Source organism: Theobroma cacao, chromosome 3 (assembly GCF_000208745.1).
Source record: "Theobroma cacao cultivar B97-61/B2 chromosome 3, Criollo_cocoa_genome_V2, whole genome shotgun sequence".
In the NCBI taxonomy this organism is placed as follows: Eukaryota; Viridiplantae; Streptophyta; class Magnoliopsida; order Malvales; family Malvaceae; genus Theobroma; species Theobroma cacao.
The window spans coordinates 18665863-18686296 of record NC_030852.1 but is presented as its reverse complement, the minus strand read 5'-3'; the positions used below and the strand labels follow the sequence as shown (position 1 = coordinate 18686296).

Sequence of the window (20434 nt, the reverse complement as noted above, 5' to 3'; positions counted from 1 at the left end):
GGCAATAGTATGAATAATAACTATAAAATGTGTAATAATTGCATTTAGTCATTTTGGAAGATGAAGAATTTGTGAAATCCTTTTGTTTCTCATTTAATAAATCTTCAAATTTCCTTTTCACATCAAAATTCTTTTTTTTTTTTTTCAAAATATCAATCTTTTTTGGTAAGCTCCAAAATCTATTTTCAAATTTCAAGCGGGGTCATTAGTTTTCAAAATAGACACTCCACCCTAAGAGTGCAAACACTGTTAATAGAGCTTATGAAAAGACTAAAATAATTTTTTTTATTAATTTAAAAATTTATTATTATTTTTTTTAAAAAATAAGGAGCACGGTCGATGCTCTCGAGCTCCCCAAGAAAAGGGAGCGCTGCTAAGGAGAGGAGCACCTAGTGCTCTCTAGATGGAGAGTTTTTTTTCAATTAATAAAAAATTAGTAAAAATTATATAATAATAATTTTAAAAATTAATCAAGATAAAATTATTTTTTTATCCTTACCACGTCATCAAACTAACAAAAATACCAATAATTGACTAATGGTTAGACCTACATATTCAGTAAAATATATTTTTTAAATTGAAATGTTTATTTTAAAAATTAATATACTTTTATATAATTTTGATTAAAACTTAAAAATAAAGATATTTTAATTTAAAAATTAATATAAAATATAAAAATTTAGAAAGAAAAAAAATATAACCGATTTGCAATCAATTTGATTATGGAAAGAAAGAAAAGCGACCAACAATACTCCCCGCATTGACAATCTGCTGAGCGGGACCCCAATCAGACTGACGGAACCCATTAATCATAGTCCATCTATAGTAACATACAAAGTTCTCAACCATCGCGTTGACAGAGAGTCAAATGTATACAGATCGGACGGCTACAACTCACTCCCATTCTCCATCACCACCAATCGGAGCTCCCCAAAGACCCCACGAAGGCCCGAATTCACTGACGGGCGCCAAAAACCCTCCCAAAATTTCATTTAGAAAAAACAAATCAAAACTCAAAAGAGAAAGAAAGAAAAAATAAAAAACCCTTAAAAGCAATCAGGGAAAAAAATTAAATAAAATTAAATCAAATCAAATGAAATCAAATCTCTTAAACATAGACTGAAAGAGGGAGAGAGCTTGGTTTTCTTTGTTCTTATTTCTGCGAGTGTACAGTTGAATTTTGAAATCGAAGAGAGAAGAAAAATGCAAAGCATGGAGCTACAGAACACTGTGAAAGAAGCCCTAAACGCACTGTACCATCACCCCGACGATGCGGTGCGTATGCAAGCTGATCGATGGTTGCAAGATTTTCAACGCACCATCGATGCTTGGCAGGTATTCTCTTCTTCCATCTTTTTTTTCGGGGAGCTTGTTCGTTCGATTTGTGCAAATAAAGCTGTGTTTTTGGATAGGATTATTTCCATCGCTTTTTCAGAAAGCTTAGCATTTTTTTTATATTTTTTTCTTTTGCATTTTGATTGGTCGAGGTTAAGTTCAAATGTTGCACTTCATGATTATTACTATTAGTTTTTCTTATTGTGCTGTGCTTATTGCTGTGTCTGGTTGAGAAAATTATGATAATTGAAAGGAATTGTTAGGATTTGATTTTATTAATTTTTATTGAGAATTTTGATTCCGAAAATGGTAAATTTTAGGCTTATCAGATTATATATATATATATATATGTCTCTTGAGTTCCATATGGAGTATTCAAATAGGAGTGAACTCGAATCATTTGCATTTCATACTGGTTCAATAATCAATATAGAACATAAATGTCCAAAAAATGGCTCATCTTAGTGAAGGAAGCCAAAACTAATATCTGATAAATCAAAAGCACATTTCTATGTGATAGATTTAAATCAAAGCACATTCATATTAGCATTCCACACTGAAAACTATTGTGCTGTGTAACTTACCTAGTCTCACATCATAGAAAAAGTTCATGGAACAATTTCTGCAACAGTTATCTTTAGCCACTGCCAACTGACCCTTGCACCCTCTTGCCATCTTCACTCTAGTAGGTTTAATGACTGCCTTCTGGCCTTTGTATTGAGCTCATTTGGCAAGGGGAGTGTAATATTGAGCATGGTTTAGCATTTGGATGTGATTCAAAAATTTTCCTTGAAGGTCAACTAGGTTATAAGTGTGCCATTTTAGTTTGTCTGTAGCCCATTGCTATATGTGCATGACTTTAAGATGCTAGGAGAAGGAGAACAGAGAAAAGGACAAGTGAAGGATTCATATGAGGCACATAATGCTTTTAAGATTGTCTCAAAGATATAAAGTACAGGCTTATTACTGAAAAGTATTCATTTATTCTTCTATCTACATGCCATAATTATCCTGAGATTGTCTGATTAAAATATGGTTGGTTAACTGCTACAGGACGCAACATTGAGTCCTCTCTTATGTAGGGTTGGCTACATGGATCATTTTGCATGCATCATTGTGCTCTATTTAGAATCATGTCTCAAGTAAGATTGGTAGCAGCATGTTCCTTTCTGATTGTTTCCACCTGTCTTCTGGACTTTTCCTCCCCTTTATTTGACATGGTTGTTCTCCGTTATGGCACATCTTCATTAGGAGTATTCTTTGGCCTTCATGTTGCATGCCCAAACACCTTAAATGTATCTCCCCGATTTTGTCGTTGATTGGTGCTACCCTACTTTCTCAAAATATGTCTGGTCAGCTTGTAAAATAGAGTGTCTGGTCTTAAATTTTATGGTGACATAAATTCCTCTTACAATTTACATTCATTTCTTGTTTTTCTCCCTTCACTTTGATCTATGTTTCTTGTTTTGCAATTTTCCCTTTCCTTTTATCTAAATATTTACTCATATTTCATTTTAACCTTCTTTCTCCTCTTAGGTTGCTGATAATTTGCTTCATGATGCCACTAGCAATCTAGAGACTTTAATATTTTGCTCACAGACTCTCAGAAGCAAGGTAACTTTAACATGCACTTATTTGCTCAATGTTCAAGATCAAAATCTTTTTTAACATGTGATGGTGCAATTGATTGACAGGTACAACGTGATTTTGAAGAATTACCATCTGAAGCTTTTCGCCAATTAAGGGATTCTTTAAATGTGAGTTGGTTTTATGTATATTTTTGACCATTGAATAAGCTTGGATTCAAACACCATATCAACTGCAAATAGAATTGTCTTATAAAAATAGATTATATTCCTTTTTTTCTTAAGAAAAATTTAAAGCTGCACTCACTTTCATAATTTCTAAGTATAGGAGTACAATCATAAAACTTGTATGGTCATTTGTTTTATTAATTTTTTATTCTTGTTATTCTGATTCAGAAATGTAAATCACTTATTGTTATTATTTATTTATTTGTTTTTAAATCTGCCGTCTCCTGCCCAGTTAAGATAACTTTATATTTAAGTTGCTGTTCTGTTTGTTTTAAGTACACACACAGAGATGCATACTGCTATAAATAATACTTAAGCAACAACTGTAATGATTTAATGGAATTGATATTTCAAATGCAGAACTTGTTGAAAAAGTTTCATAAAGGGCCTCCTATTGTCCGGACTCAGGTACTATACACTTGCAATCTAAATTTTTTGGTAACAAAACTTTTTTTGCTCAGTTATTTTGCTTTGTAGATTAGCATTGCAGTTGCTGCTTTGGCTGTACATGTTCCTGCTGAAGACTGGGGAGATGGTGGTATCGTCAATTCACTTCGGGATGAGATGAACTCTCATCCAGAGTATATACCAGGATTTTTGGAGCTACTTACTGTCTTGCCTGAGGTATGTATAAATTTTAGGCTTAAGATATCAAGTCCCAGTTTACTTTCATGCTATATAGTTAGGCATATATATCTGATTTCACCTTCAGCTAGATTTTTTTTTTTTGAAATTCTGAACTGGTAGTTGTCTAATTAGTTGATGACTAACTGGATGTGCATTCCATTTGATCAGAAAGCTACTATCCTATTTGACGTTCTCCTGATGCCTTATTATAGGAGAGAGCTTCAAACCTTCTAAATGAACTTGGAAATATGGCAAATAAAAGTTCTTCCTAACATGTTAAAAGTATAAAAATGAATGTTAAAATAAATTGGTTTACTTGTGGCTACGTTTACGGTGTCTATTATATTGACATTATTTTTTGTTTACAACCAGGAAGCATTCAACTACAAGATAGCAGCTCGTCCAGAACGACGCCGTCATTTTGAAAAAGAGCTCACTTCACAAATGGAAATTGCTCTGAATATACTAACAGCTTGTTTAAATATAAGTGAATTGAAAGAGCAGGTGGGAGCTTTTCTTATTTTGTTACTTCTATTTGTAGTTTTATTTAGCATCTGATGTGATGAACTAAGAATGAAAGAGAAAGGGGGAAGCAAATAATTCACAGCAACTACAGAAGAGAAGAAAAAAAGAACCAATGTAAAAAGAGAAGCTCAACCTGTAACCTTTTGTGATAAAGGATATTAACTTAACTGCCCACATACATCTCCTCCTTCAATTTGCATTGCACTTCTGATTTCAATAACTTGAGGATCCTATGTGATTTCCTTAATTTCCAATAGTGAAAGATATAAATAATTCCACATGGGAAGAGACATTCAACAGAAAGAGACATTCATAATTCAAGACATTTAAGACTAAGCATTAATTTCTCTCTTTGACCACTGTATATCACAGCGTAATTGTTACATTAACTTGCCTGTGTTAGTTATATACTTGCTTGGCATGCACGTGAAACCTTTTTTAACGGTCTTGTGTGCTGAGGTGAAACTGAGTTTTTAGTTTTAAAATTTGGGTCTGTTGATAAGGTAATTTAATCTTAGTATCCATTGATAGTTGGCTTGCATAAATGTAGCTTCTTCTGCTCAGATGATAGGGTGGGCAGGGGGGAGGAGCTGCTTATGGCTCATGCACAAGCTTGCATAAATGTAGCTTCTTCTGCTCAGATGGTAGGGTGTGTAGGGAGAGCTGCTTATGGCTCTTGCTTGTTAACAAAAAAATTGAGGCTGAAAGCTTAGAAAAGAAAGTAGCTTGTTCATTGACAAGCCAAATTCAAATGCATGGCTAGTTTGTTCTATAGCAATAAAGGTGGGTATGCTGTTCAAAAGGCATTGTTTTCCCTATGTGGAGTTCAAGTTGCATGTGTGATTTGAAATCTAAACGTGCTACTAGGAGGGAGAGAAAGTAGGGCCTCTATTTTCGCTGCCCCTTTTACTTCCTAGTTGCTAATGGTGTGATGTCAGAGATATATCTTTTCTTATGTTCATATAATATTGAAAACAGGAAGGAGACCTCTTTTAGTTTGTTGACTTGTTAACACTTGTCCGGTCAATATAAGTTTTTATTAAAATACCCCCCCCAATAAAAAAAAATCATTAAGATTGATGTTTGTTACACATTACTTATCTGCTTACTGTTGATTAAGTGACTTCTTTTGTTACTTCAACATGATTGATTTATCAGGTTCTTGAGGCTTTTGCTTCTTGGCTTCGGCTAAAGCATGGGTATGTGTTTTTTTACTGTAGTTTTTATTTATGGACAATACTATGTTCCAAATTTTTGTTTCTCTAGGGGATTAATTTGGTTGATTTATGCAGTCTACAAGTTTGGACTGATTGCTTGTTATGGCACTGTTTCATGTTAATGGTGCAAAGCTATAGATGATATTATTATTGGATTTTTATAAGATTTTGGGCCAGCAATTAATGGAGGATGAAGGATTTTTGGTGATTCTCTTCTCCTCTTTAAAGGCATCTTGAGTAAAACTTGGTATCTTATAGGTTGGGTTGTCACTTGTGTTAAAATGAGCAAGAAAATTTTTTGTTGTGCCACGGTCTGCAATTGGCATGCCCTCTAAACGATTTTTGATATTGCCTCATGGTCATCAACGTTTATTTCTTGATGCTGTATTAAGTCCTTGTCCACTGGGAGAATATCTAGTCCTTGTTTCTCAGGGTATGTGGGGTTGTATAGGTTGGTTGGAGATGGAAGCTGCTGCTTGGTCAGCATTACTGAATGTGGACTTCACTGGTTAAATTAATGGTGCTAACAGCTAAGTTAGTCAACTTTTTGGTTGCTTATACATATGCCTCTTTGACAGTAAATTTATGTCCACCTCGGAATCTTTAGGGAGATCATTATATGATGACCTTCCATGCTCAGACTCAGATTTGAATTTACAGTCATTCATGGGTTGATTTTAACTTCTGTTGGTTTCAGGATCCCTGGATCTGTGCTTGCAACTCACCCATTGGTGCTAACTGCTCTTTCAAGCTTGAACTCTGATATACTTTCAGAGGCATCTGTAAATGGTAATGCATTCTTTAGAGAAAATATAATTTGTCAGTCAGCTCTTTTGCTAAAATATTTTGGTAGTTAGATCTATCCTTATTGGAGGGAGGTGGTTAGGTATTGGGTTTTATTCATCATTTTCCCCTATTCTTGCAGTTGTTTCTGAATTGATACACTACACAGCATCAGGAAGCTCTGGTGGTGTTTCCATACAAATGCCATTAATTCAAGTAATTGTGCCTCAAGTTATGAGTCTCCAGGCGCAACTTAGAGATTCTTCAAAGGTATGGCATTAGTTGCATTCAATGTAACACCAGACCCCCTTGCCTTTCTCGAAGAAAAAAATCCATCTCGTATGATGGGGAAATGGTGTATGTGTGAGATATAATACAATTTCTTAAGACTAATTTGATATACCCCTATCTTTTATTTTTGCGTGGAGTTACACTATGTTTGGATTGAGGGGAGTAGAGGGAAAGGCAAGAAGGGAAAAGTTGGAACCCCCTCCCCCTTCTTTGGATACCGTTTAAATGCCCCATTTTTCATTTACCCCAAATTGGGGGAAATGGAGAGGAAAGGAAAGGAGTAAAATTTTTTAAATGCTAAATAGCTACTATACCCTCATTATTTTCTTCAATTTTCAGAGAATACCATTATAGTCTTCAAGCCTATCCATTGAGACAGCCTTTGAATCCTGTGGCAGCTCATTCATCAACTAGTTTTTGTGGTCATTAACTTTGGCTTCTACATATTTATACAGCACAATAAGAATGTTCTTATTTTAGTAAAAACGATTTTGAGACTAATATTAATACAACATTTTGATTATTTTTAAGCATGAAATGTTATGAGGGTTAAAGACATGCTGCTAATGTTATTGATATTTACTCTTTTATCTCAGCCAAACCCCCTCTGTACTTTGCTTTCTTGTAGCTGTAATCAACATCTTATCTTATGGCCTTCAAATTTATATTTATGGTTTTTCTTTACTTTGTATGTATATTTTTCATTTCATTTCATTTCGTTTTGTTTTTGTTCTTTCTTTAAGCATATTTCCTTTGTTTTATATGAAAATAAATTAGTAGTTATTATTGGTTTAGGCAATCATACCCTTGATTTGTTTTTTCTTTTCTCTAAATTTATGCTTGGGTCTTGAATTTTTTGCCATTTTATTACTTCACAAGTTCTGGCAAGAAGAGAAGAAGAATGGACTGTTGGAGATATAATGCCTATAGTGGAGCTTGTTAAACTTGTATGAAATTAATTATCCAAGTTTATAATTTTGTCTTAATAAGACATATTTAGGTTTGTGAATTTTCTCTTTGGAATTAACTTCGAGAAAAAAAAATAATTGTATAAAATAGTTCCAAACATGCATTCCTTTATGGATTAATAAAAAATACATTTCTTTAGTTGAAATTCTTTTTCTTTCCTTTCATTTTCAACTTTACTTAATTCGTCTAAAAATTATTCACATGATATATTATACATTTTATTTAGAAAGGATATAATTGGAGTGATGCAATATAATGTACTCTTTCCGTTCCTTTCCACTCCTTGAACAAACAAAGGATTTTCATAGTTCCTCCCTTTCCTTTCCCTTACTCATTTTACCTATCCAAACAAGGGAATGAATTATCAGTTCCTTTCCTTAGAAACCCCTCTTTTCCTTCCCTTTCCTTTACTAACTTCAATCCAAATATAGTGTTAGTGTCATTTTTCCCTCTGTGTGGGGGGGGGGGGGGGCCGGGAGGGAANAAGGAGGAAAAAAAAGGCGGGAAGGGGGGCGAGAGAGAGAGAGAGAGAGAGAGAGAGGGGAGGGGTCCAGCGCCAAAAGTTAGGTCTTGGTTGGTTAGGTAAATATTCATCAACAATATACATTTATCTCTAATTTGTAAAACATGCCATATGTTGATCTTGGAGACATCAAATATCATGTTGTCAATAAATTAATCATTCTCACCACATGGTAAAATTAAATTTATTCATTAGCCTTGACCTAAAAGGGAGAAAGTATGAGCCAATTCATTCTCTGATTCAAACATATGAATGGAATTTGAGATGTTTAACTAACTTTATTAATTAGCTGCAATTTGGTATTATTGGGACGAATATATCTTGTATATGTCATAGAAGACAGAAATGTGTTTAACAGTGTAATTTTTGGCATCCTTAGTGCTCTATATTGAAAGAATGATGTTGACTTAATTCCTTTTAAATTCTTTTTATAGCTGTATTGTTTCTCTTTTTGTGATTCTTCCAAGGTTGCCAACCATCTATAATGTTTTGTTTCACTAGCAGAAGTTTCGGACCACTTTGCTTGTGGATTCTCGTTGGAACATCATTACATATTTGAAAAATTATTGTATTTTGATATTTTAATTCCCAAATTGTACTTTGTGCTTTCAGGATGAGGAAGATGTGAAAGCCATTGCTCGATTATTTGCAGATATGGGTGATTCATATGTCGAACTAATTGCAACTGGTAAAATAACATTACTATATACTAATTTCAACAAGTGTTGAATACTTTTCAGTTTTCACCTCTTAACAGTAGATTGCGTAAAATTAGTGCAACTCTTGTTTCCATGAAGAATATTGAGAATTTTGTCTGTGATTTATTTCGGTCCCTCTTGATTGATGGATTTTCTTTTCAGGTTCGAATGAAGCAATGATGATAGTGAATGCTTTGTTAGAAGTTGCTTCCCTTCCAGAATATGATATTGCTTCAATGACCTTTAATTTTTGGCATAGTCTTCAGGTTATCTTGACAAAAAGGTTAGTCCACGCGGAACATTGTCTAGTTTTATGAGTTGTTATTGATTTGAAATTTTCTTGAATACTAGGAATTCCAATATTTCATTTGGTGATGAAGCATCTATTGAAGCTGAGAGAAACCGGAGGCTTCAAGTTTTTCATCAATCCTATGAGTCTCTCGTATCCTTGGTGAGTCTGCTTTTTCACTATTTTGAGTATTCAGTTTTGGTAGCGTCTTTAGTTAAAGGTCAAAGCTATTGTAGTGTCCCTGATGTAGTCAAAGGTGAAAGGTGCCTGGAGGGTGCTAAGGACCTTGTTTTGCCCAGGGTGCTGGATGCTAAGAAAAAATGCTTGCTTGAGTAAATCAAGGTGTTACTACATACAAAGTTCTTGTATTATAAAAACAGGGGTTGCTCTATTTAAGAACATAGAAATGGTGGCACTGTATCCTTTATTTTTATTATCTAAATGTTTTAGCAGAGAAAAGCAGAATTGTCTATGGTCTGTTATTATATCTATATGATGAAAGCAGAGACACATGCTCTCCATGAAGTTATTAGAAGAAAAAGGAAGAGAAAATTAGAAGCAGAAACATATAGGCAGAGAGAGATAGAGAGGGGAGGAGAAAATAAATTATATACCTTTTATAGATTTGTTCTGCACAATGAAAGCAGCCAACAACTTCAGCAATCTTTCCTTTTATTATGTAGAAAACCTAGAAGTAAACAAAGAGGCAATTCCATCTCCAACGAATAGACACTAGTAAACCTATTTATGCATGTATAAAATCCATGTATTTTCCTTTTTGCAAAATTCAAAGCTCAAGCATAAAAATTTAATAAGTGAAAGAAGAAATTCTAGATATTAAAGAGACAATTTACTTAGGCAATGCTTTTGGCACCTCTTGCCTGGCAAAGAGGTGTTCCTAGGCACCAGTGGCAACTTCTGAAAAATGTTGCCTACCTAGCGTGCCATGAGGTACGTTTTTTTATTTGTTCCTCACCTTAGTGCCTAGGTGAGTGCCTTGACTACATTGGTGTCACCTATGGAGCATCAGCAAGTTTGCAGAGGCTAAAGCCCTGCTTCTCTGTTATCCAAAAACTGATATGGTGGCTGTCTAATAATCATATCATTCTTTAAATTAGTTTAGGGGGATTGTTACCATAAGAATTTGTAGAATACAATATTTGTTCCATCCTTATTGTTTTTCTGATCGGGTGTAGTTGGCTGTTTTGAGGGATTTGCATGAGTCTAGCTCTTTGCTTCAGTGTCCTGTATTTGTGAACAAGTATTTTGTGAAAATCAGTGTTAGATATGAGGTATATTTATTGTGACATATCTATCTTTTCTGAATTGGAAGAGGAGCCAACAAATATTCCGCGGATAAACTTCAACTGAATGCAAAAGAATGAACTACATGATCAATTTTTGAAATTGTATATTTCTATTGGCTCAGACTTTGGAGTGCCATGGTTTTTCTTCACAGGTTAGCTCCCGAGTTCAATATCCGCAAGACTATCAAGATCTTTCATATGAGGATCTCAAGGAATTCAAACAGACTAGATATGGTAATAATTGGCTCTTTTGTGTTGGCTATTACGTTTTTCTTGTGAAAAGCCTTGTAAATGGCTGAGTAAAACCCACATCCAATTGGATGGTTTTAAGGAGTGGCAAACATGGGATTTTGGGTGTATTTCTTATGACTTTTAAAGCTCTCTTTGTGATGCTGTATTTTGACATTGATGCGCTGTGCTCGACGTTACATCTCCTAATTATCTTAACATGGACATGTGAATTATAAGATTGAATGTATATTATGTGCATGTGGTTATACCTGTACAAACTCATATATTGACAAGTCTGTGGTATGTATGTATGCATATGACTGAATTTTCCCTTGCTTCTTTATCTAGCAACAGTTAAACAAATATCTAAATAGTTTGTGTAAAACTTTAAGATAAAGGGATAGAAGCTTTATATATCTATCCATTTGTTTGTCAATGTGAGGGTTTAGTTCCCAACAATACTGGTAATCCTCAAAGTTTTTCACATTTCAATTTGGTATTTTTGTTTATATTCCTATAACATTTTCCTACTATCATGTCACTTACAAGGCATGTGGAGGCAGCTCACAGCTTATTATTTGCATTTTATCAATGAGCTGATTCCAAATTATGTAGAACACTATTGCTAGGGCAATCTCTAATGCGCTTGATGGATGTAGATTCCAAGTGGATTGTATGAGGGAGAACTCTAAGCATGGAATCTAATATCATAAACTGCATGTTCTTCTAGCTTAGTAAGTTTTCATGATTTTGAAATAATTTCAGAAATAGGGTCTTCCCATGAATCAATTGAGAGTGAAGTTCTTGCTGAAGGGCATGGTAATATTGAATTAATCGCTTTCTGGTGTGCCTAGCCTCTTCTTGTGGTGACTTTCGTTCCATGTTGGTTTGTTCATTGGTGGATATTTTATATGCTTATAAAAGTTTGTTTACTCTCTAGCTGAATGTTTCTGACAAACCTTGTCTCTGAACCACTTTAAGTTGTTCAATTTGATAGATTCTTTTGTAAGTCTCTCTCTTTACCTTGCTAGTGCACTGGGATGTTTATGAGGCTTGGTTTAAGTTTAATTCATGTCTTCTGTTAAGAACTTACTATCTATATACGCTTCATCTTTGTGTCTAAAGTAACCAAAGCATCATTTGGTCACCTGCATAATCATAAATTTATCAAGTGTATCTCTTATGTAAAGTGTCATTGAGTTTTGGTTTGTAAATTAGGTCCTTTATTCTTATAATTTGCTCTCAATAATTGTTGCTTCAGCAACTGCTAGCTAGCTATTCTGGTACGTCTTCCACTCAAATGGAAGGGAATCAGCTGTTGTTGGCTCTTGACTTACGATGATTATGTGCTCCCTCGAGGGAACGATTTGTGCTTGTGTAATTTGAAGAGTTGATTTAAGACTATCTTGTAACTGAAGATGATGGAAATTACTTTGGCTGATTATCAGGTGAATTGTAATTGTTTACCGAAGTTTTTATAGTTTTGTTTCAATTGGTTAAGTATAGCATCTACATAAGAAGGAAAATCATGCACAACAAATAAGTTGAAAGATCAGTGTCCTTTTATGGTAGGGAAGGTGACCATAGAGAAAAGTCTATTATTGCAAAGAAGTCCACCTTTCGTTAAGTAAGTTGCATAGCTTTCTTGTAACTGGTCAAAATGTGACAGTCAAGAGATATCATTTAAGAGTTCCTCCTACTATGATTCAGTGTTTAGCTGAGTTTCTGGATTTCCGACAACAATTTTGAGTAATTGGAAGGCTTAATATGCTGCTGTTTATTTAGACTTGATAATGTTGAAGTTGGAATGTTTGTTCTATTGTAACTTGGGATGTTCATTAGATGGCATCTCATTTGAGTCAGGGGTTACTGAATAAAAGCTCTAACGTCTTATGAGCTTAATGAGTGCTTGTGCTGCATATTTCTTACTTTGGTGGGAAAATTTGCAATAATTGTAGATAATTATGGGCCTTTTATTTAATTTTTCCTTCTATCAAACATGAAATGCTAAAATAAAAGTGTTAAAGATTAATGGTTTGGATTACGTTATGGGACTGCCTAATGTTTACTGAGCCTTAATTTCAGCATCCTATCAGTGCTAGATTTTGGAGCCAACAATGGTTTTTAGTTTGTTATTTTGTTGCATTTAATGCAAGGATATTGAATGTCTAATTGTAGATCTAAGTTGCCTGTTCAGTGTGACATGTGCAGCAGATGGCCAAGCCACAGGCTGGTGCCTCCCAAGGAAATAGACTCTGCAAATCAAATTCTAAGTACTATATAGCGGATGTTGTTCATACATTAGGGATTAGATGCTCTTGGTTTCTTAGGTGGGCTACCAGCTTACCTTGATGATTGTATAGGTACTATATACCATCACCTATTAGAACCAGCATGTACATGTTCTTTAGAATTTTTTAGGTTGATGGAACTTATGTGTTAGGATGTTTAATTAAATAGCAAGAAATTTTTATTAAAAAAAAATCTGGGCATTTTCCTTGTTCCATCCCTCAAACAGGTCTCATTACATCCTTTGCAATCCTGAACAGTATGATATTTTCTTGATTCCTCGTTCCATCACATAGTACATGGTTGATTTTTTTTATCACTTCAAAGAAAAGAGTTCTCTAGCTGCAATATTATATTTCATTAATTGATGTTAGATTATTTGCATGTTTCCTATTATGTAACATGAAGTTTGCTTCTAGGATTAACCTTTCTGTACATTTTTTTCTCTATAACTGAATCAGTAGGCTGTTATCGAATTGTTAGAATAGGTGACTAGATAATTCAATTAGTCTATACTGACATAGTGTAATTTTTTTGTCTAGTCTTCTGTCTGTGATTTGGTCTTAGTAATATTTTGAATGTAAAGGTTATTAGAATCGTTTTTCATCCTTGTTTTTTTTGTTTTTTATTTGAAAGAGATGTTTTGGCTTTGATGAGACCCTGACGGGATCTGTTATGATGCTAGCTGTTGCGGATGTGTTAAGTGATGCAGCTTCAGTTTTAGGTGGTGATGCGACACTGCAAATTCTGTACATGAAGCTTGTAGAGGTATTTATTATTTGCTTTGGTTGCAATATAAACAACCTAAGTTTTTCTTGGTGCTACGTGGGACCTGATCTGTGGTGACTTGGGCAAACTACCATGGCATCTTGTGGCCTGGTCTGGTGATTTTGACCAAGTTCCAATGGCCATCTCGGTGCTTTTGAATGAGGATCAATAAATTGCTTGAAAACTTTTGATCACTGATTTTCTTCATTCCATTTTCTTTTAAATGATTACAATCTTGGAATTGTAACTATATGCATATTTTTGGAACTCGTGGCATATTTGCCAAGAATAATATTTGCATGACAGGAAACAATTTGGAATAACAAGGTGGAGGTTTAGTTTTGTCTATACAACTTAATTTTGATTGGCCTTTCAGGGAAATTTAGAACTGCAATTTACTCTGTTACTGACGCTATGATCCTTTAGAAAGTCCATAATGCTAAATTGAGTTCTCTTTTTTGTATTACCAAGGCTATATCTTGCTGTGGAAATGAACACAATGAATGGCGTCCGGCTGAGGCTGCTTTATTTTGCATTCGAGCTATATCAAATTATGTTTCAGTTGTTGAAGCAAACGTGATGCCTCAGGTATGAATGATCCTTAGATTCCTCCTATGTGCTTTCTGTTTTAATACATCATATTGATATTGTCCCTGGAAGTGAGAAGCCGTTAGTTGGTTGGGATCTTAACATTATCTTCCACCTCTATGTTTTCATATATGCATCTGCAGTATTGAGTAATGTTCAATGTGACTCGCCTATAATATGAAAAATATAATTTCCTACAAGTTATGTGGCTCTTCTGGTACTATTGTGCTCTGGAAATCATTGGCAGTCTGAGAGTTTTACTACATGCAAGTTCAAACTTGAGAAGTGCTAATTGTGTATGATCTTTGAATTTTGCTGTCATCTTATTCGCACTTATGTTTTGAAATCATATGTTACTTTATAATCCATAGAATACACATTTTGTGGTGTCATTGCTTTTGTAGGTTATGGATTTGCTTTCTAAACTTCCTCATCAGGCCCAGCTGCTTCAAACAGGTAATCTATCGCTTCATAATCTGTGAATTTATCTTCTTTTCCTCCCCCAGACTGGGGACAAGGTCAGTGTGGGGTGGAGATGGTGAACATCTCCTTCCAAGGCCAGTGGATGTGTTCTAAGTCCAAAATGCCTGCTCTCATCTGGCAGTCTTGAAGAGGCACAGCTATAAAGATTGCAAAGTAGTGTTCTAACTATTTTTAAATTTTATAGTCTGTTATCTGAATTCATCCTCGCTAATCAAGAATGATGTGTATGTAAAATATGTCAGTTTGCTTAATCATTGGAGCATACTCTAAGTGGCTTGATGCTGCACTAAGTGGTTTCTCTAAATTGCCTTTGGTGATTGATATCCTCATGAGCGGCATGCGTACCTCTGAAGATTCTGCAGCAGCTGCTGCTTTGGCATTTAGACACATCTGCGATGGTATGGTATCCCTCTTGTTAACTATTTTACTGCTTTCTTTATCTACCTTGTGGAATGTCATGGTACGCATCCCAGGACAAGTTGATCTAAAGAATATTTATGCTTGTAATAAAAGGCTTAGAGGTGGTTTGGCATTGCATTTGGCTCCCCAAATGCAGCTTTTGGTGGCCAACACAATGCCAAACACATCATGGTTTGAGTGCAAAAGAAATTTTTTGGCAGCAATATTTGAACCAACTGCGCAATCACCTCCAAGGTGCTTTTGTGATTTGCAACCCATAGTTTGGAGAGGAAAGTACTGAATACCCATTCCTATTCTGAAATATGATAAAATTACCCTTCAATTAATTTCTTCATCTTCTTCCATCAGTCCGTCTACCAACTGAGCTTGAAGTAAGCAACAACCTTTTATATACAAATTGACATATTTTAAACTTAAAATGGAAATACAGAACTTAAAATGAAAATATGGAGGGAATATAACTATTTAGTTTCTAGCTTGAAGTAATTTAAAATTTTTAAGAAAATCTTAAGTGTTCTTTTGTACAAATTTTTAAAATTAAACCTCACAATAATTTATTTTTTGCTAAATTTTAATAATAATTTACTTAAATAGTATTGAAAATGGCTTATTCTTTAATTTTCAACATCATTTCCTCTTTTGACATTAACTTTACACAACATTGTTTCACAGCAATGCCAAACACTTAAAATCTCAAACCACAAATTTCCAGAACAATTTCTCACAGCATTTTTCAGGTCTACTTTCCCAATTTGGGCTTTTTTAAACCACAATATTTATTGCTCTAGGTGCTTGTTGTACTTTCATGTAGCATGAGATACATCTTTGTTTCAACATTTTGTTGATGCGCTGCTACAGAATGGAACTACCGTCAAAATGTGACAAATGATACCTAAGTGTTTTGGTTAGATCTGTTATTTAGTTTTTTTTTTTAAAATCATATTAGGATTGGTTCCTGAATAATAGAAATTAATTGTGGGACGTAAAATTTAATTTCTGTTCCGGTCTTTTTTTATCTTTATATTGAGTTTCAAGAATCATGAACTCATGATGCGTATGATGGAATCCTGCCTCCCTCCCCAAAAGAAAAAGAAAAGAAATAAACAGCCACCAAAAGAGGAAAAATAAGGAAAAGAGCACAAAGCATGGAAGAACTTTGCTGTCGGCATCATAATATATATTATATACACATACATACATATATATAATGTATGTATATGTGTAATCTTTGTAAATAATTAATGGGATATCCTTGGAAATGATCAAAAAGCCACCTGAGTTGATACTTAAGAGGGTGAAGATGTTTTGCTTTATGATTCTGCATTTAAAATTTTAACTGTGGATTCAAATGGTTTCTGTTGAATGCAGATTGCCGTAAAAAGCTTTGTGCTTATTGTAAACAGCTTTTCCATATATACTATACAGCAGTTAATGGGGAAGGTAGTTTTAAGGGCTCTGCTGAGGACTCATTGCACTTAGTTGAAGCTTTGAGGTGGGTTTGCTACTCAGCAACTATAGGGGCTAAAGATATGGATGGTTACTTATAGTTTTACATTGGCCACTTGTTTTATTAATGTCTGATAAATTATTTCCTCAGTATGGTTATTACCGAACTTCCACCAGAGTCTGCTAAGGATGCCTTGGAGGAACTGTGCTCATCAATTGTTACTCCTTTACAGGTTAATTTGTTTCCCGTGAGCTTAATTTGTATAATACTTAATTTTGTTTTTGTTGACAATGGATCATTTTTATGACATGATTATTAGGAAGTTATCAACCAAGGTCCAGAAGTTTTAGAGAAGAAACATGCTCGTGAATTAACAGTTCACATTGATCGATTTGCATATATTTTTCGGTGAGATAAATGTTCCCTCCCTCTGCCCTCCCCCTTTTCTTTTTTTATGGTTTCTGTTGGTTTATTGAGGTTTTCTTACCATGCAACTGGAACCAATTCTAGGTATGTAAATCACCCTGGAGCAGTCGCAGATGCTATCCACAGGCTTTGGCCAATATTTAAAGCCATATTTGATCTGTAAGTATTGAACAACTTCCTAAATAGATCATCAAAGTGTCAATGTCCTAGTTTTCTGATTTTTACCTGATTTGAGCTTTCAATGCTTCTGATGCAGCCGTGCTTGGGACATGCGTACTATGGAGTCTCTTTGTCGTGCTTGCAAATATGCTGTGAGTCTGCTGTGCTGTTTTAGTATTATTGAGTTGGCTCAGAAAAAGTGGATGTTTAATAGCTGAATTTAGAAGTTTGATTGTCAATTAACATTCTGCCACACATCTTAGATACAAATTCGGCATTCTCCCATCAACGTCTATGTTATGTTGCAAATTGGATTCCTTAATTATATAATTATATTCTCAGTATGTGACTGTTGAATTAGTTTGTTTGCCTGTGGAATGTGGTATGCCTCTTACCATTTTACTTAAGCTAAGGAGTTTTACTTTCTTAAGTGAATTGAATCTGTTCCATTTGATTTTTCTGTAGTTCTACTTCTCTTAAATTCATATTCTACATTTTCTTCCCTTGTATTTTGGGTGGGTGTGCAGCCTAACTGTCCCAAATGATAACATGTGCATCTCTAGAGGATGGTATCTGAATGGCTCTAGCAAGTTGTTAAATTAATTGTGTAATTACTACAGGTCAAGTGGAATGGTAGTCCTTACTCTGTAGGGGTAGTTGCTATAAGTATGTTATTCAGGTGTATTCTTAGCTGGGCCTGGTGTTTTGCCCAGAGGTTTTGGTGCCCTGTCCAGTGACATATGCACCTCACAGGCATTGGGATCAAATCCAAGGATCATGTTAATTCCATGGCATATTTCCCATAACCTGGGAGAGAAGAAAAAGAAAGTGAATGAATTTCCTTTTAGCACTCACTTGTCTGAAAATAATCAGCATTACTAGGCAGTGGCAATGATCTCAAAGTTTTTTTTACTAGGTGAGAACTTCTGGAAGGTTTATGGGCATCACAATTGGAGCAATGCTTGAAGAAATTCAAGGCCTGTATCAACAACACCACCAGCCATGCTTCCTATATCTCTCAAGTGAAGTTATAAAGGTATGTCTTTCTTTGTTGATATTGCTAATTTTACATTTTATTCATTTTGATTAAATGTTGAGAAGTCAGTGACACTTGTGCTGCAGATATTTGGCTCTGAGCCCTCTTGTGCAAGCTACCTAAAAAATATGATTGAAGCACTCTTCAAGCACACAACATGTCTTCTCACAAATATTAAGGTGTGGTTTCAATGACTGGTGTATTTGTTTTTTCTGTTATTTAAATTTGCAAATAGGTCAACTTGTACATATTTTGTTGCTGCAGGAATTCACTACAAGACCAGACATAGCAGATGATTGTTTTCTGTTGGCATCAAGGTGCATTCGTTATTGTCCTCAATTATTTATCCCTTCTGCTGTGTTTCCAGCTTTAGTTGATTGCTCAATGATTGGGATCACAGTACAGCACAGGTATAGCCTCTTTCTTTCTTGCTGCTTGTATTTATTTCATGAGCTTATTTCTGGGTTTGTCTGTGTATATTTATGTCCGTTGCACATACCTGTGGTACATCCTTCTTGTAAGACACTTGTTGCTGACATTTAGTTAGCCTATAATCAAAAGGTTTATCAGATATGTGTTTGCTCCTCCTGTTTGTCTTCAATTGAATATTTTTGTTTTAATTTGGCATGCGGTTTTAAGAGAAACCTTTAACTTTTGGCCATCTATATTGACATTCTGAACCTTCCTCAAATATTAAATACTTGAAGTTTTATGGTTTCTTTTAATGCAAAAAGAAAAAAAAATGTAAAAATCATTTTTAAAAATGGTACTTGGAAGGAGAAATAAATGAATTTTGAGATGACCAAAGAAGGGAAAGAGGAAATTATTTTACCATGTCCCAAAATGAGATGACATTCAATTACCATCAAAGGTAAATATGATTTTATAATACATGTTTTAAAGACTTATTTTGTGACCATTTTTAATTTGCAGGGAGGCCTCCAATTCCGTTTTGACCTTCTTGTCTGATATTTTTGATCTTGCAAAGTCCAGCAAGGGAGAACAGTTTTTATCTATCAGGGATAGTGTGATTATTCCGCGAGGTGCTTCCATTACCAGAATTTTGGTGGCAGCCCTAGCAGGAGCACTCCCAAGTTCTCGATTAGAAACGGTAGCTTCTCTGCTTTGTTGTATTCTCTATCTTTTATGCACATTGACGTTGATACATTAATGATTAGTAGAATAAGTTAAACCTTATCGGCATAAATATCATTCATGCATGTTTTATGGGGCTATTTGCTACTGCAGGTGGCATATGCACTTCTAGCATTGACTCGAGCATATGGGATGCAAGCCCTGGAGTGGGCCAAGGAAAGTGTTTCATTGATCCCATTGACTGCCGTCAAGGAGGTGGAGCGCTCAAGATTTTTGAAAGCATTGTCAGATGCTGCCTCTGGGGCTGATGTCAATGCCCTGATGGTCCCAGTTGAAGAGTTATCTGATGTTTGTCGTCGTAATCGAACAGTTCAAGAGATTGTTCAGGGAGCGTTAAAGCCACTTGAGTTGAATATGTTACCTGTATCATAATGGAAAGAATCAAGGAAATATTGGAGGGGCTGTTTTGCTGAGGCCCCATCTTGTTTATTAGCCAAAATTACATGATCTTGTATTTGCTGTTTTATTTATTCTTCATTTTGTATCATTCTTCAATTTTCCACCTATTTTTTAGGTGAGTGTTGGCATTTCTTTTACACTAGGAGAGGATGCGTTGTTGTTTCTTCTGTTAGAGATATGGATTCCGAGTGGTCTCAAATGCATTGGCTTCAATTTTTTTGGTGAAGTTATTGGTATACAGAGTTGTAAGTTTAGTTTGTAATGGGAGAATACTTGAAATTGGTTCTAGTTGTTACAAGAATCAGTCAAGATGGATTGCTTCTGCAGGTTGCTCCATTAGGATTACAGCATATTTACAATGAAAAGAGTGTTCTTTTAGCTTATGCGCTTTTGCGAAGTTTGTTGTGCATCTCATTCTCAAAAGCTGGAATGGTTCCGAGAGAGGAGTTTATGATACATAATTTGCCTCCTTTCCTCTTTTAATAGTTTTATTAATTTATTTACCTTGTATTATATATGTAGATAATGTATTTGTGCATGCCTTCTTCGCTCAAGGAAATGCTGCAAATAAACTATGCAAGTTGGATTTTTTGGAGATCTTCAACTGCGAAAGACCCCCCTGCCTCCTGCTACTCGGTTGCGCGATCCCGGGAAT

General features: G+C 34.8%; 1 protein-coding gene across 2 annotated transcripts; it reads left to right on the top strand.

Annotated features, from left to right (window-relative positions):
• On the top strand, positions 1004–20162 carry LOC18604493 (transportin MOS14). 2 transcript variants are annotated; one of them, XM_007037010.2, is made up of 27 exons: positions 1004–1335; positions 2872–2949; positions 3030–3092; positions 3510–3557; positions 3627–3773; positions 4149–4280; positions 5460–5500; positions 6216–6307; positions 6444–6571; positions 8697–8772; positions 8945–9065; positions 9134–9233; positions 10531–10612; positions 13584–13666; positions 14138–14254; positions 14659–14710; positions 14980–15135; positions 16526–16649; positions 16755–16836; positions 16924–17012; positions 17115–17189; positions 17287–17341; positions 18106–18225; positions 18312–18404; positions 18490–18635; positions 19159–19336; positions 19474–20162. In XM_007037010.2, exons 1-27 carry the CDS (start codon positions 1204–1206, stop codon positions 19750–19752), a joined length of 2889 nt encoding a protein of 962 aa, XP_007037072.2. In that variant the 5' UTR covers positions 1004–1203; the 3' UTR covers positions 19753–20162. The 2 variants fall into 2 exon arrangements, with proteins under 2 accessions (XP_007037072.2, XP_017973541.1); XM_018118052.1 differs by lacking the exons at positions 1004–1335; positions 2872–2949; positions 3030–3092 and having other exon boundaries at positions 3632–3773.

What these genes read in the sequence shown, in the direction of transcription:
- LOC18604493 (XM_007037010.2), top strand. Translation starts at nt 1,204, where the DNA reads ATGCAAAGCATGGAGCTACAGAACACTGTGAAAGAAGCCCTAAACGCA. An exon ending in TACTTACTGTCTTGCCTGAG is followed by an intron (nt 3,774 to 4,148) that starts GTATGTATAAAT and finishes GTTTACAACCAG; the next exon opens with GAAGCATTCAACTACAAGAT. An exon ending in TAAGTGAATTGAAAGAGCAG is followed by an intron (nt 4,281 to 5,459) that starts GTGGGAGCTTTT and finishes TTGATTTATCAG; the next exon opens with GTTCTTGAGGCTTTTGCTTC.